General features: G+C 41.7%; 1 protein-coding gene across 3 annotated transcripts in view; it reads right to left on the bottom strand.

The window, feature by feature from the left end:
• Nucleotides 1-3,486: 3,486 nt before the first annotated feature.
• Nucleotides 3,487-13,395, bottom strand: part of B3GNT4 (UDP-GlcNAc:betaGal beta-1,3-N-acetylglucosaminyltransferase 4) — a 90,861-nt gene continuing 80,952 nt past the window's right edge. For all 3 annotated transcript variants that reach the window (XM_075323274.1, XM_075323257.1, XM_075323266.1), the window contains one exon: nucleotides 3,487-6,498. In XM_075323274.1, the coding sequence (XP_075179389.1) occupies nucleotides 5,378-6,472 (1,095 nt within the window). In that variant the 5' untranslated portion in view covers nucleotides 6,473-6,498 and the 3' untranslated portion in view covers nucleotides 3,487-5,377. The remainder of the gene's footprint in view (nucleotides 6,499-13,395) is intronic.

The following is a 13,395-nucleotide window of genomic DNA, read 5'->3' on the forward strand; positions in this document are numbered from 1 at the left end:
GAGGCTGATTTTCATAGATTTGGGAATAAGGTGGGGAGGATGCTGGCAAATTTAGCAAGGGGTAACAGAAAGATGACGGTAATCTCTAAATTGAAAACAAAGGGTGGAGGGGTGACATCGGATCCCAAGGAAATTAATAAGGTGCTGGGAGAATACTACAGAAAGTTGTACGGGCCAGGACATAATGACATGACTGATGAGGCGGAGTGGCTAAGACAAGCCCAACTACCCAGCTTAACGGAGGAGGAACTGGAAGCCTTAAACGCAGATATTACAGAGGAGGAGGTTTCAAAAACAATTGGGGAACTTAGTACTAATAAGGCTCCAGGGCCCGATGGTTTCAACAGCGAATTCTATAAAGCCCTCAAGGATCTGATCTCACTTCACAGGACCTAACTTCAGTCTTTAATGCGATTCTGGGGGGAACAGAAATCCCTAAAAATGCCAATATAGCATACATTAAATTAATACCTAAGGGAACCAAGGACCTGGACGACCCTTCGAGCTATAGGCCCATTTCGCTCATCAACCAGGACTTAAAAATGTCTAAAATCATGGCTGATAGATTGGCCACGGTCTTACCTAGGTTAATTTCAGAACATCATGTAGGGTTTATAAAAGGGAGAAATGAGGTGACCAACATTAAAAAGACAATTTTAGTGGTTGACGCAGTTAGATTGGCGCGCACGAAGGGGAGGGCAAGTCCTGCATTAGTCACACTCGATGCTGAGAAAGCGTTCGACAATGTTAACTGGAGCTGGTTAGACAAGGTGATGGAGGCCGCGGGGATCTTGGGTAAGATGAGACTCTATATTAACAGCCTATATGCCAACTCGGGAGCAAGGATCCACACCCCGGGTTTTTTGACCGACGTGTTCCCCCTGATGAAAGGGACGAGACAGGGATGCCCGCTATCCCCCCTATTATTTAACCTGGCAATTGAACCCCTATCAAGAGTGCTGCAGGGTCATAATAGTTTCAAAGGGATCAACATAAGGGGAGCAGAAATGAAGATAGCGCTTTTTGCTGATGACGTGATTCTATATATGGGGGACCCTGGTGCGGACCTGCCCCGGACACTTAGCATGATAGAAAAATTTGGCGCCTTTTCAGGTTTAAAATTAAACAAAAAGAAATGTGAGCTGCTATTCCTGAGCGGGGATCAAGGGCCAGCTGGGGGTATCTCAAGTGAGGGGCATGTGAATGGAATTCCGGTAGCACAATCATCAGTCAAATACCTGGGAGTGCATGTAGGGAGGATGGTGCAATCAATTTATAAAATGAACTATGGTCCACTGATCAGAAAAATCATAAATCAATTGAAGGGCTGGAAGGGACTACCCCTGCCATTATTGGCAAGATGTCACCTCATAAAAATGATGAGCTTCCCTAGGCTGCTGTACCCCTTCCAAACAATTCCGTTATTGTTAACACTAAAGGATGTCAACAGACTCAACTCAGCGTATGCATATTTTATTTGGAGGGGGAGGAAACCCAGAATAAAGCTACGTACGCTGATGAAGTCGGTGGAGGAGGGAGGGATAAATTTTCCGGACGTCAGAGGGTATAACGTTGTGTGCATCGTGAGACACGTGATTGACTGGCTGAGAAGAACGAGTAGACACTCGGATTATGGTACGGAACGCAAGTACGTAGAACCATGGGATCTGACGTCTATTCTTCACTCCCCATTGTCCAAGGTTGAAGGTCACATAAGAAACTCCGTTATACTCCGAGACACCATGTTGGCCTGGAGATTGGTAAGACGGAAATTGGGACTTTCATGGAAGGTATCAAAATACCTAAATCCTTGGGCATCACCAAACTTCCCCCAGGGGAGAGAGAATAAACTATTCCTCAAATGGAAAGAGAAGGGCATTAGGAGAATGATAGATGTTATGAATGTGAAAGAGAGAAGGTGGATGACAGGTCGGGAAGTGCTTGATAAATACAACCTCAATGGCTTCCACATTATTCAGTACGAACAATTGAAACATGGAATAATTAGAGGGCTTGGTGAGATTGGAAGGGAACTGAACAAGAGTATGATTGACGAGCTTATGGAAGGCAATGTAACAAATTTAAATGTCTCTCGAATATACCGAACATTTAGAGGTGTGCTAATATCCTGGGAAGATAGTCGTACACTTTTAGCATGGAAAAAACAACTGAAAGGGCAAGAAGTAGTGGAGGACATACTGAAAGGATGGCTTCAGATGCGGAAACAAGTCACCAATGAGAGTTGGAGAGACACCCAATTTAGGATATTACACAGGGCAGTTTTGGGTTTCAACATACCGGGCAGAGAGGCACAGTGCCCTAAGTGCCACAAAGAAAAAACAGACATGCTACATGGCTTGTGGAAATGCAGGACGATAAAGAGGGTCTGGGATCAAGTCAGAGCACTAGCCCAGACAACATGGAGAATTTCCTGCAAATCAGAGTAAGGCTGCTTTCACACTACGTCTTTTTAACATGCGTCCTGAACGTTCTTTAACGCAGAAACGGATCCAGTGCAAATGCGTTTTCATTTCAATGCATTTGCAATGGACTCGCGTTAACATGCGTTCACCTGCGTTTGCGTGCGTTATAGTGAGGATCCAGCGACTTGCAGTTTTTTAACATCTTTCAAAAACGCTACTTGTAGCGTTTTTGAGCTGCGTCCAACTTCTGCAAATTGCTGGATCCTGACTAAACAGCACGCAACCGCATGTGAACGCTGGCGTGCTGATAGGCAGGATCCTGCTTGCTCTACTGATCAGTCTCTCTCTCTCCTCCCTCTGTCTCTCTCCCCCTCTCTCTCCTCCCTCTCTCTCTGTCTCTCCCCCTCCCTCTCCTGTCTCTCTCTCCCACCTGAGAGCTGCGGACACTCGTAACCAAGGTAAATATCGGGTAACCACTTCTCTTAGTTACCCGATGTTTACGTTGGTAACGTGTGCAGGGAGCCCGGCTCCTAGCAGCTGCAGACGCTTGTAACCAAAGTAAATATCGGGTATCCAAGCAAGTATACCCGATGTTTACCTTGGTTACGAGCCTCGCAGCTCTCAGATGCCGGCTCCCAGTCTGGCACGTTTAGTTCCCATCACTCCCGATCACATGACTCCAATGCCCGCCCCTAAACATCCAGTGACAGGATCCTGCAAAGTAACACATGCGTTTGCATGCATTTTTTGCTGTAAAAGCAGGATCCGCTTTTGCAGCAAAAAAACGTTCAGGACACATGTTAAAGACGTAGTGTGAAAGCAGCCTTAATGGTGTGGATTTTTCACTTCTTTGAGGGTGGAGTTAGAGGGGGACTGAATCCTCAGGACAAAAAGACATTTGCAATCATACATGACATAGCCATGATAGCTAAAAGGTGCATCCTAAGGCACTGGATACAGGAGGAGGCTCCATCCACAGGGGAAGTCATTGGCGAACTACATAATCTTTTGAGGATGGAGAAATTAGAAGCAGAAAGGGACAAAGACAATAAGACAACCAAGATTTTTAGGAGGTGGAAAACTTTTATTGAAGTTTATTTCAAACAGGAAGAAATAAACCATTTAGTGACACCTTTCAGGCATACGGAGTGGTACCTTCTGAATGAAATCCAGGGTAGCTTGGGAAAGTTGAGGATTACTTAGCCTTAGCGGGGACTAAGGTAAAGGACAAAGGTAAGATGTTATGGCATGATCAAGGCACGACGTCAACATTAGAAATATTAAAGAATGGCACAGGGGCTCAAGGGTTTGTTTCATGTATGTTATGTTCGGATTTTCTAATTTTGACTTATTTTATGTCAATGTAACCTGAAGAGTGACTTGAGATAGAAAGGGGGGTTTTTACCCTTTTCTTTGACATATTCTGACAGTTGAACGCTTGTCTTTTGCAAATCATACTTCTTATGATACGATATTGTATAGAATTTGTAAAATCAATAAAAATTGTTTGGAAAATGGTACATTGACAAAAGCCCCTAATACCTGATCATCATTAATCAAGTCACTGTGCCTCTGCATGAACAACACAGGTCTATTTTCATCTTCATGGACAACAATGCTCTAGCTTATCAAGGTCGCATCATTCGGGAATGGCTGCTGGAGACTGGGGTAGCTCAAATGAAGTGCCAGCACTTTCCCCACACCTGAATACCATAGAAAACCTATGGGATCAAATGAGTTACTGTGTAGATGCTCGTAACTCTGTACCCCAGAACTTCAATGATCCTTCAAGAAGAGTGGGGTGCAATGCCTCAGCAAACAATAACGCCTCCAATTCTGAACAGAATGAGATGTCATTAGCAAGCTATAAGTGATGCTGAAGACTACATGACAAATTATTGAGACATTGACATTTTTGGGGGAGGAGTATACCCACCGCTATTGTTGGCTTTTGTTTCAATAAATTGTGTTAGATGAAGAAATCATCATTACATGCTTCTATGTAAATGCCCTACTTTCATGCTAAAATATTACTGTAGCGTGAACGTTTTACATTTTACTAAAATTTCACCCAACAGCCAAATAATCCTAACTTTTCTGAGTAGTGTATTTCTGCTATTTGTGTTGCTAGTACAGAAGAAAAACTGAGCACTTCCACAAAGCAATTTGTATGTAATTTATTAATTATTCAGAAATATTTGTTAAAATGCTAAATCGTTTTAACCAGGTTATTCCCTTGCATGGAACAAACAAGTGAGGTGTGGTGTTCTGGCCACCAAATTTCTTTTGAAGAGGACCAACATTAGCATTGACTACTGGCAGAAGTTTTTAAATTCATTTCACGTAGCCCTATAGGAAGCTTTGGTCCTTCAGCATCACCTTAAGTGAATAACATTCTATGAAATTTATTTTATTTTGCATAATTAAGTGGTTTTGAGCACTACAGTCAAATATAAATTCTCATAAAGGGTTTCTAGGAAGCAACATTGGCAACTATAAATATTTAATTTGTGTGGTATGGTCCGGTCCATGTCAAGAAGTCAGCACTGCAGTTCAGCCTCATTGAGTGAGTGAGGCTAAGCTAAAGTACAAGAAACGGCAGCATGGTTCACAGTGACACGGTCAGGTGTTAAATAGAGTTCTTTTCTGGAGTTTGATAATCTTCCTCCAATTCAAGGGGTTCGGTCCTCACTGATATCCTAAATAAAAGGCATATAATGGTACTTTCAAGAAACCCTCTTTAATTTCTTACAGTGCTTTATCTGTAGTACACACAGTAACCTATAACTAGGGAAGAGCTACATTTGGTACTCCATCGAGATCAGTACTACACCTCCAATTAAGCCTTTTTAACCACCGTTCTAACACAAAGCACTTCAGGTAGGAATAGCTGCAAAACTAGTCAGACATAATTATTTTTGCAAGAGGAACATGGCAACAGAAGTATTCGTATTTCACAAAGACTTTTTGGACTGTGCACAGTGCATTCCTTCATCGTTCACTAAAGTCCACATGATCCACATTTCAGTAGGATTTAGTTTGTGAACAACCATTAGCCCTTTATACAAACATGGATCAAATGGATTAACCGGTTTACGGATACCAAAGGTTTTGAAACCGGCATGAAACTGCGGAGCCACATTCATTTTTTCAAGGCACATGCCAACAAAAACATCGTCAATAGGAAATAGTTCAGTAATTTCAGCTGTGCTAAGAAGACGTTGGGTAGTCCTTCTTGACATTAAATAGCCTCCTCCACCGGCATATAAAGGATAATGACTTTTATTGTACATTTCGTTTGGAATGAAGTATTTTACTTTAGTATTCCTAATGGGAATTGCTTTGCTGATTACATCTCCAACAAAGAGATCTTGTTCTGGATCCATCTCCTGAAGAAACTCTACAATATTGTATGTGTTAATGAATACATCGTCATCACCTTTCAGGACAAAGCTACTGTGTGAACATCCTTCTGTGAACCATCGCAAGAAATGAAGCTCCTTAAGTGTAAGGTTAAAAAAATTGTCTATAAAATTCCACTGGATGATATCATTAAACTCTCTGTTTTCATAAGAAATGAGCTGGGTGAGTGATTGAGCTGGTATAGTGGCCTCAGTCGTACCAAGCAAGAATACCAGCTTAATCTTCTTGCCCTGAAATTCTTGCCTTTTTCCCCAGGTATTCCTTATAGCAATCCGCCGGTCTATATTTATGGGAAGAGACTTTATGGCCAATAGTAAAAAGGTATCTTTTTCACATTGCTTTGGCATGATAAGAGTGGAAAAGTTCCGGCAGTGCCTGTACATTAAGAACAAGCGATGCAGTTCAGGAAAGGTTGAGGAAGCATTCAAGGGGGATACATTGGGAGAACACTGGGTGACCTTGTGTATTGAGGGAGCCCAGAAGACGAATTCTTGTTTTTGTGTTTCTGCTTTTCTAGGGACAACAAGATCAACTTCTGTTTTAGGCTCTTTGTAAAAGTAGATAAAAAGTCCAAATACTAACAAAGACAAGGTATAGAGCACAAGATTTCGCAGTCGTGGAACCATCTCTGTGCAGAGGCTTCAGTATTTTCCTATAAAATGAACAAAACAAAAATAAGCCAAGCAAATAAAAAAAATGGTATATTATAAATAAATCGCACAAAACTGATGGTCTAAAGACAAGAGCACATAAAACAAAAAAGAAACGTACAGCCACACAAACCTACAACAACCACAGTTTTCTAATTTGAGCTACTGATTGACTATCAATACTAACATTGTAATTGGACGTATAGTTTTGCACATTTACGAATTAACATGGCTGCTCTGAGTGTTTGTATCTGAAACCTCTGTTTTGCGTTGAGGCATCCATTATTTTGATAAAAAGAAAAGTAATGCATGCAGCATCAAATCTGATGGACATAGGCTGGGGTTATACTACAAGTATAGTCACATCACCTGTCATGAGATCAATATTTGCTCCGTGTCGCTAGTACATCACAGTGCAATACACGTGAAAAGGTCGCATTGTGACCCAGAGTTTACTGCGACAGTCACAAAAAATCTGATGCGGTTGGACATCATAGTCCACAGGTCCATCGAGGACTAGCTGACTGTGTAAAATTACACTGTTGGGAGACGGAGCTCTGAAGAATTGTTTCCCCTGCTTTTATACAGGGGAAACAAAGTCCAATAGATTTCATTACACCCCATATGGTCATTATAATTATAGGCTCCTCTGTTAAAATTAAAGTTTAAAAGGTATTTACTAAAATAAATTATACTTCAGTTTTGAAAATACAATATGACCTAGAAAATAGTTTGGAAGTTATACAGAATTAAAATTATAGGAAAAGCATAACATTATCCTTTAATGACTATCCACAACTTGTCAACCATTTATGGTAAAAACGATAGGTGCCCATTTTATTTCTGCTGTAAATTAAAAAAGGCATGTAAAGAGAAAATGTAACCAATGTTCATAGAAAGACAAAACAACTGTTATTAAAATGTTAAAGAATGATTAAGGGAACCTGTCAGTGTCCTATGCCCTCCAACCCAGCAGCATTCACATCTGTATGCACAATTTCTCTGTCTAACCCGCCCTGTATAAATGCTATTCACAAATATGAAGGTAAAAAAAAAAAAAAATACCCCAAACTTCTAAACTTTCCCTATGCTAATTAGGGCCTTGACTAGTCAAAAGGGGCATTGGTTCCCCAGACTGGTTGGCCCTCTTTTCAGGTTATCGCCCTCCTCTGGGCATGACATGATTTCCATGAGTCAGGGAAAGAGGGCCAACTAGTCTGGGGAACGAACGCCCTTTGACTAGTCAAGGCTCTAATTATTATACGGACAGCGAGGTTTATAAGTTGTTATTTCAAACATTGAAATTAGAGAATAGCATTAGACAGGGATGGTTAAGCTGGGAATTTGGGCATCCAGGTTAAAATGCTGATGGGTTGGAGGGCATAGGGGACCTGACAGGTTCCCTTTAAGTCTTACGTTATATAAAAACAAAAAGAAAAATAGTCTGCACTGTAGGAGACCAGGTGGAGACATTATGCAATAATTATGCTAGAGGCATTCTGAACTTTATTGATCAAACTATTGTTAGCAATTTTCTCACATTAGCTTTAACTTTTGAAACAATTAGGCCTTGTGCTCTCCGGCATAATATGGACACTTAATCATGTTAATATAGTACCCTTAGACTTATTTGCAAAAAGAATAAAATATTTCTCTCACTTATTTGACGAATTCTAAAGACAAATCTTGCACTTTTTTCCACCACATATAGGGGAGAATACAGTGCTGTATGGAGGTACATCACTTTCAAATAAAGATATCAGTTCCTAATAAAGGGCAATACAGCCATGATAAGATGGATAGTGATGGGCGAACCCGAACGGTAAAGTTTGGGATCCATACTGGAAACCTAGTGTCCATGCACAGACCCGGAGCAAGCACTTCTCAGGGAAGTCAGTGTTACTGTTTGTTTTTTATTTGTATCCAGTGGCCGAACCCAAAATAAAAGTAAAAAAATAAATAAATAAAAATGGGGCTTAAAAGCAGGACAGTTATACCTACAGAGTCTCCCGCACGGATGTCACACTGCTTCCGGGTCCAATAATTAACTAATGAATATTCATCGCTTCTCCTGCCCACCATATGTGACAAACGTTTGTGAATGGTTGCAGTTAGACTGCCAGCGTGCTGGTGTTTGTTATTGGTTGTGGAGTGTAAAAATAAATAAAACTTGTGTAGGGTCCCCAGTATATTGATACCCAGCATAGATAAAAGCAGACTGCTACAGGTGGCAGCCGCAAGCTGTATATAAAAATATGAGGGATGTCATGTGGCTTTTTTAAAATATTTAAATACATTTTGAAAACAGCATCAGGTCCCCCCCAATTCTGATACCCAGCCAAGATAAAAGCAGACAGCTGGGGGGCTGGAATTTTCTGGCTGGGGAGGCCCATGGTTATTGCCGCCTCTGAATTGTCGCATCCATTAGATACGCCAAGTCCAGCGCTTAACCAGTCTCATCCAGATTGCGCTGGTGCAGTGGCAATCGAGGTAATATAAAAGGGGTTAATGACAGCTGTGATTTGTCAAATAATCTCTGAGACCTCCCCAATACTAACACTAAGTCAAAAGAAATAAAAAACACAAAAAACACAGAATAATCCTTAATTTAAAAAACAAAAACACACCCCTTTTTCTCCAATTTATTAACCTCCAAAACACCGCTGCAGATCCAACATAATCCACACAAGGTCCAATGACCTGAGGCTGCAGTGTGCGGTCACATTAGAAAACATGACCGCTCACCACGGCGTCAGGAACACACAGATTAAGCTGCAGCTGTGAATTCAGCTGAGGTCACAGCTGGGGTTCCCACAGTACCCCAGTTGTGACCTCAGGTGAACTCCTAGAACTCAATGCCGGATTAGGCGATGTGCACACATTGAGTATTTGGATGCAGACATTTCTGCACCAAATCTGCATCTCCTGGCAAAAAAAATGCACCAAAACGGCATGCTTTTTTTATGCAGTTTTGGTGAGTTTTTCTGCTAGGATGTGCAGATTTGGTGCAGCAATGTCTGCAACTAAATACTCAATGTATGCACATAGTCTTGTTACGAACTGGAAACCATGGATGATCACAAAAAATCCCATTAATCAGGAAAAAACAAAACCACAAGAGTAGTTTGACACTAAGGGAATTGCGGCCAGCTATCTATTGGACAACACTAGAAGTAGCAGTGGGTTGTTCGTAACACACCTAGACACCTCGTCACTGCCGGAGAAATGCCACACCTCAAAGATAGAAATGAAGAATCCTAACTTGCCTCGGAGCAGTCCCCAAAGAAATAGCAAGCCCCCAACATGCAACAACAGTGATGTAAGAAAACACAATAGACAGAAAATATAGATTAGCAAAAGGTGAGGCCAGCCTTACTGAATAGAGCAGGACAGGACAGATAACTGATTGCGGCCAGCAAAAAACCCTGCAAAAAATACCAAACTCCTGATAGTATTTTTTTCCTAAGACCACACGGTTTCTTCCCCCGCTATATCAGGTATTCTTGTGCCAGACACTTTAAACAGAACTGCAGATATAATGGGAAGAAACAAAATCACAGAACAAACAATATTCTAAAGTGCAAATAATCCAAACATGAACATGGAGCAAGTTCCCTTTCTTTCTGGAGGAACTGCCCTGCTCACAAAAGCAGACAGGCAGATTCTCACATACAAGAAAACAAACAGAACAAAATGGAATAAGCAGAAAACACCCTTAAGTGCAATTACAGCAATTAAGCACATAAACTAGTACACTTATCTGGAGTAGATTCAGGCACAGCATAAATGGGAGAAAGAGAAGGGAAAACTCCCAGCCATCTTCAGAAGCAGCAGGCACAATTATCACCGGCGGCTGCCAGGCAGAAAGTGCTCTCCTAAATACACTAGGCTGCTATGCAATAGGATTTCCTGGATTCCTAATTAATTCCATCACCTGTTTGAATCACAGATTCAGACTTAGCTTCATTACCATTCTTGGCCACCAGAGGGAGCTCCACACCAGCAGCCACTTGAATGACCTTCACAACATCGCCTAGTCTAGTAATCCGGCATTGAGTTCTATGATTTTACCTGACAGCTGCGGCTCTGTCACTTTGTCCCTGATGCCCAAGTGCTCGGTCCTATTTCCTAAAAATCGGACCTGCAGGAGCGTTTTGGGGATTAATAACTTGTAGAAAATAAAAGGGTATTTTGATTTTTTTAAAAAAAAGGATTTCTTTTGACTTACAGGGTTAGTAATGGGAGGGGGGGGGCTCATAGACAAATTATGTTCAGGACCCTACAATTCCAATATTCCATTGCTATGGAATATAGGGATTGTAGGGTCCTGAACATAGATATATTCAGATTATTTTTTTTGTCATGTTTACTATGACTGCCTCCTCCAATAGGTTTTTTAAGATAGATTGAAAACCAATAGTAGTCTTTATCCAATTTACGATATGTGGTGTCATCAGATAACAATTTTAGAACTTTATTTACAGAGTCCAGCATCCACGATCACAACAGAGCCCCCCTTGTCTGAGGGTCGGATGATTCTGTCGTTACTGGATTTTAATTGATTTAGTGCTCTATTCTCAGATATAGATACATTTTTTTCCCCTGTATATCCAGAGGATCTTTATTGATGATGGCCTTAAGATCCCGCTTCCTGGCACTCTGGAAGAAATCCATGCTAGTAGCACAAAACTTGACAGGATAGAAGCTTGGATTGGGGACACTATCAGAATGAAATTCAGATACATCACATTTGATATCATTACTAGATTCCTCAAGAGTCACTTTTGAGTATTGCTCATTAAAGGGAAGATGTCGTCCCAAAAAAAAAAAAAATAATTTCAATAACAGAAAAATGTAAAGTATTAATATTTTGTTTAAATATTATGTTTTTAACTGAGCAAAATATAAAGAAAAAATAGAAAATAAATAAATAAAAAGTTTGATATTTTCCACTCTTAAACACTAGGGGGAGCAGCTGCTGAACTCCTACTGTAGAACTAGCTCACATTACAACTGCTGTAAAAGTGGGTGGAATCTGCTCTCCTGTGTATGAGGTCACACCACCTCCCAATCTGGGTGTTTGTAAAAAGATAAGGAAGATGAAGTTTAGGATCACAGTGCAGAACCATTTTGTTGGTGACTGCAAAGTGATCCTAATGTCTAAAGTGTCACCATGGACAGCTGCGTACCAGTAATGCTCTGCCGCATGCACGCCCACCATGCTCTGCTGCATACTTGCCTACCTGCACTGCTCTGCTGCATGTACGCCCGCGTATACCATCCCACTGTATACTGCGCTCCTCAGTACATGTGCCCTGCTGAGCTGAGGCCCGAGGTGAGCACACGAGAGCGGGGGAGAGCGGCGGAGGCAGGTTGAGGGGCGGGATGGTGGAGAGAGGGTAGGGTAGCGGTGGTGGGGGGGGATGAAGATGGTAGCAGCAGTGGGAAGGGGGGGAAAGGGTAGCAACGGCGGCCTTGCACCGGTACTCATACATCCCGAACGGGTGACAGGGGGAAAGCATACGCTGTGGGCGCCACAAAGATGGCGGAGATCTCCTTATTCTGCTGTGATCTGGACAGCCCAGGGGGCGTGTCCAGCTCACAGCAGAAGCAGTGTCAGTGTTAGAGAATAGGGTCGCAGCCGGACAACTGTCTGTCTGCACAGGAAGCTGCCATATTTGAGGGAACTGTCGTTATTTAAAAACTATGTTACAGCAAATCCAAGATGGCAGCCCCCAGTGTTTCAGTAAAACTAGAATTAAATAAAAAACTAAATAAACCGCAAATTTAATTTTGTATTAAAAATACTTGATTTCATAATCACTATTATTAATACAAAAATAAGAAAATGCGACACCTTACCTTTAAACGACATAGGAATAGATAATGATTGTAAACGACATAGGAATAGATGATTGGAAAACAAAGTGTGAATGACAGCTTCTTGGTGGCTATTTGCTCTGTGTTCAGGCTCAGAGTCATCAACTATATTACCATCCGTTGTTTTCAAGAAATGTCTCTTGATAATGCTCTTACAAACTTATTAATGTCTTTACAGTAATAAAAAAAAAATCAGTATGCGTATAAAAAAAACTTAGTCCTTTTTCAAGAGCATGTATTTGTGTGGTAGACAAAAGATTTGCAGACATATTAATCACAGATGTATTTTTCTGACAGTCATATACGGATTCATCAATAATACTACTAGATTGCGTTTTCTCATGTAGTATGTACGGGGAATATCTTTTCTTTTTGTGTTTCCTGTCCTCCGATGTGCTGATCGTTTTTGAGAGACCATAGACCATAAGAGCTTTCATTTTTCTTGGTTTTATTTTGGGAACCACTTTTGCTGGACACAGAAGGTGCTGAGTCTGAACTATCCAAACCAGAATAATCAGTTAATTGTTCGGATGTATCCAAGTCTGATAAGCCAAAGCTAAGGGGTGCTTTACACATAGCGAGATCGCTACCGAAATCGCTGCTACGGCACGGTTTTGGTGACGCAACAGTGACCTCATTAGCGATCTCGCTGTGTGTGACACTGAGCAGCGATCTGGCCCCTGCTGCGAGATCGCTGCTCGTTACACACAGCCCTGGTTCGTTTTCTTCAAAGGCGCTCTCCCGCTGTGACACACAGATCGCTGTGTGTGACAGCGAGAGAGCGACGAAATGAAGCGAGCAGGGAGCAGGAGCCGGCATCTGTGGTAAGCTGTAACCAGGGTAAACATCGGGTAACCAAGGTGGTTACCTGATATTTACCTTAGTTACCAGCCTCCGCAGCTCTCACTCTGCCAGTGCTGCCGGCTCCGGCTCTCTGCACATGTAGCTGCAGTACACATCAGGTAATTAACCCGATGGGTACTGTAGCTAGGAGAGCAAGGAGCCAGCGCTAAGCAGTG

Source organism: Anomaloglossus baeobatrachus, chromosome 1 (assembly GCF_048569485.1).
Source record: "Anomaloglossus baeobatrachus isolate aAnoBae1 chromosome 1, aAnoBae1.hap1, whole genome shotgun sequence".
In the NCBI taxonomy this organism is placed as follows: domain Eukaryota; kingdom Metazoa; phylum Chordata; class Amphibia; order Anura; family Aromobatidae; genus Anomaloglossus; species Anomaloglossus baeobatrachus.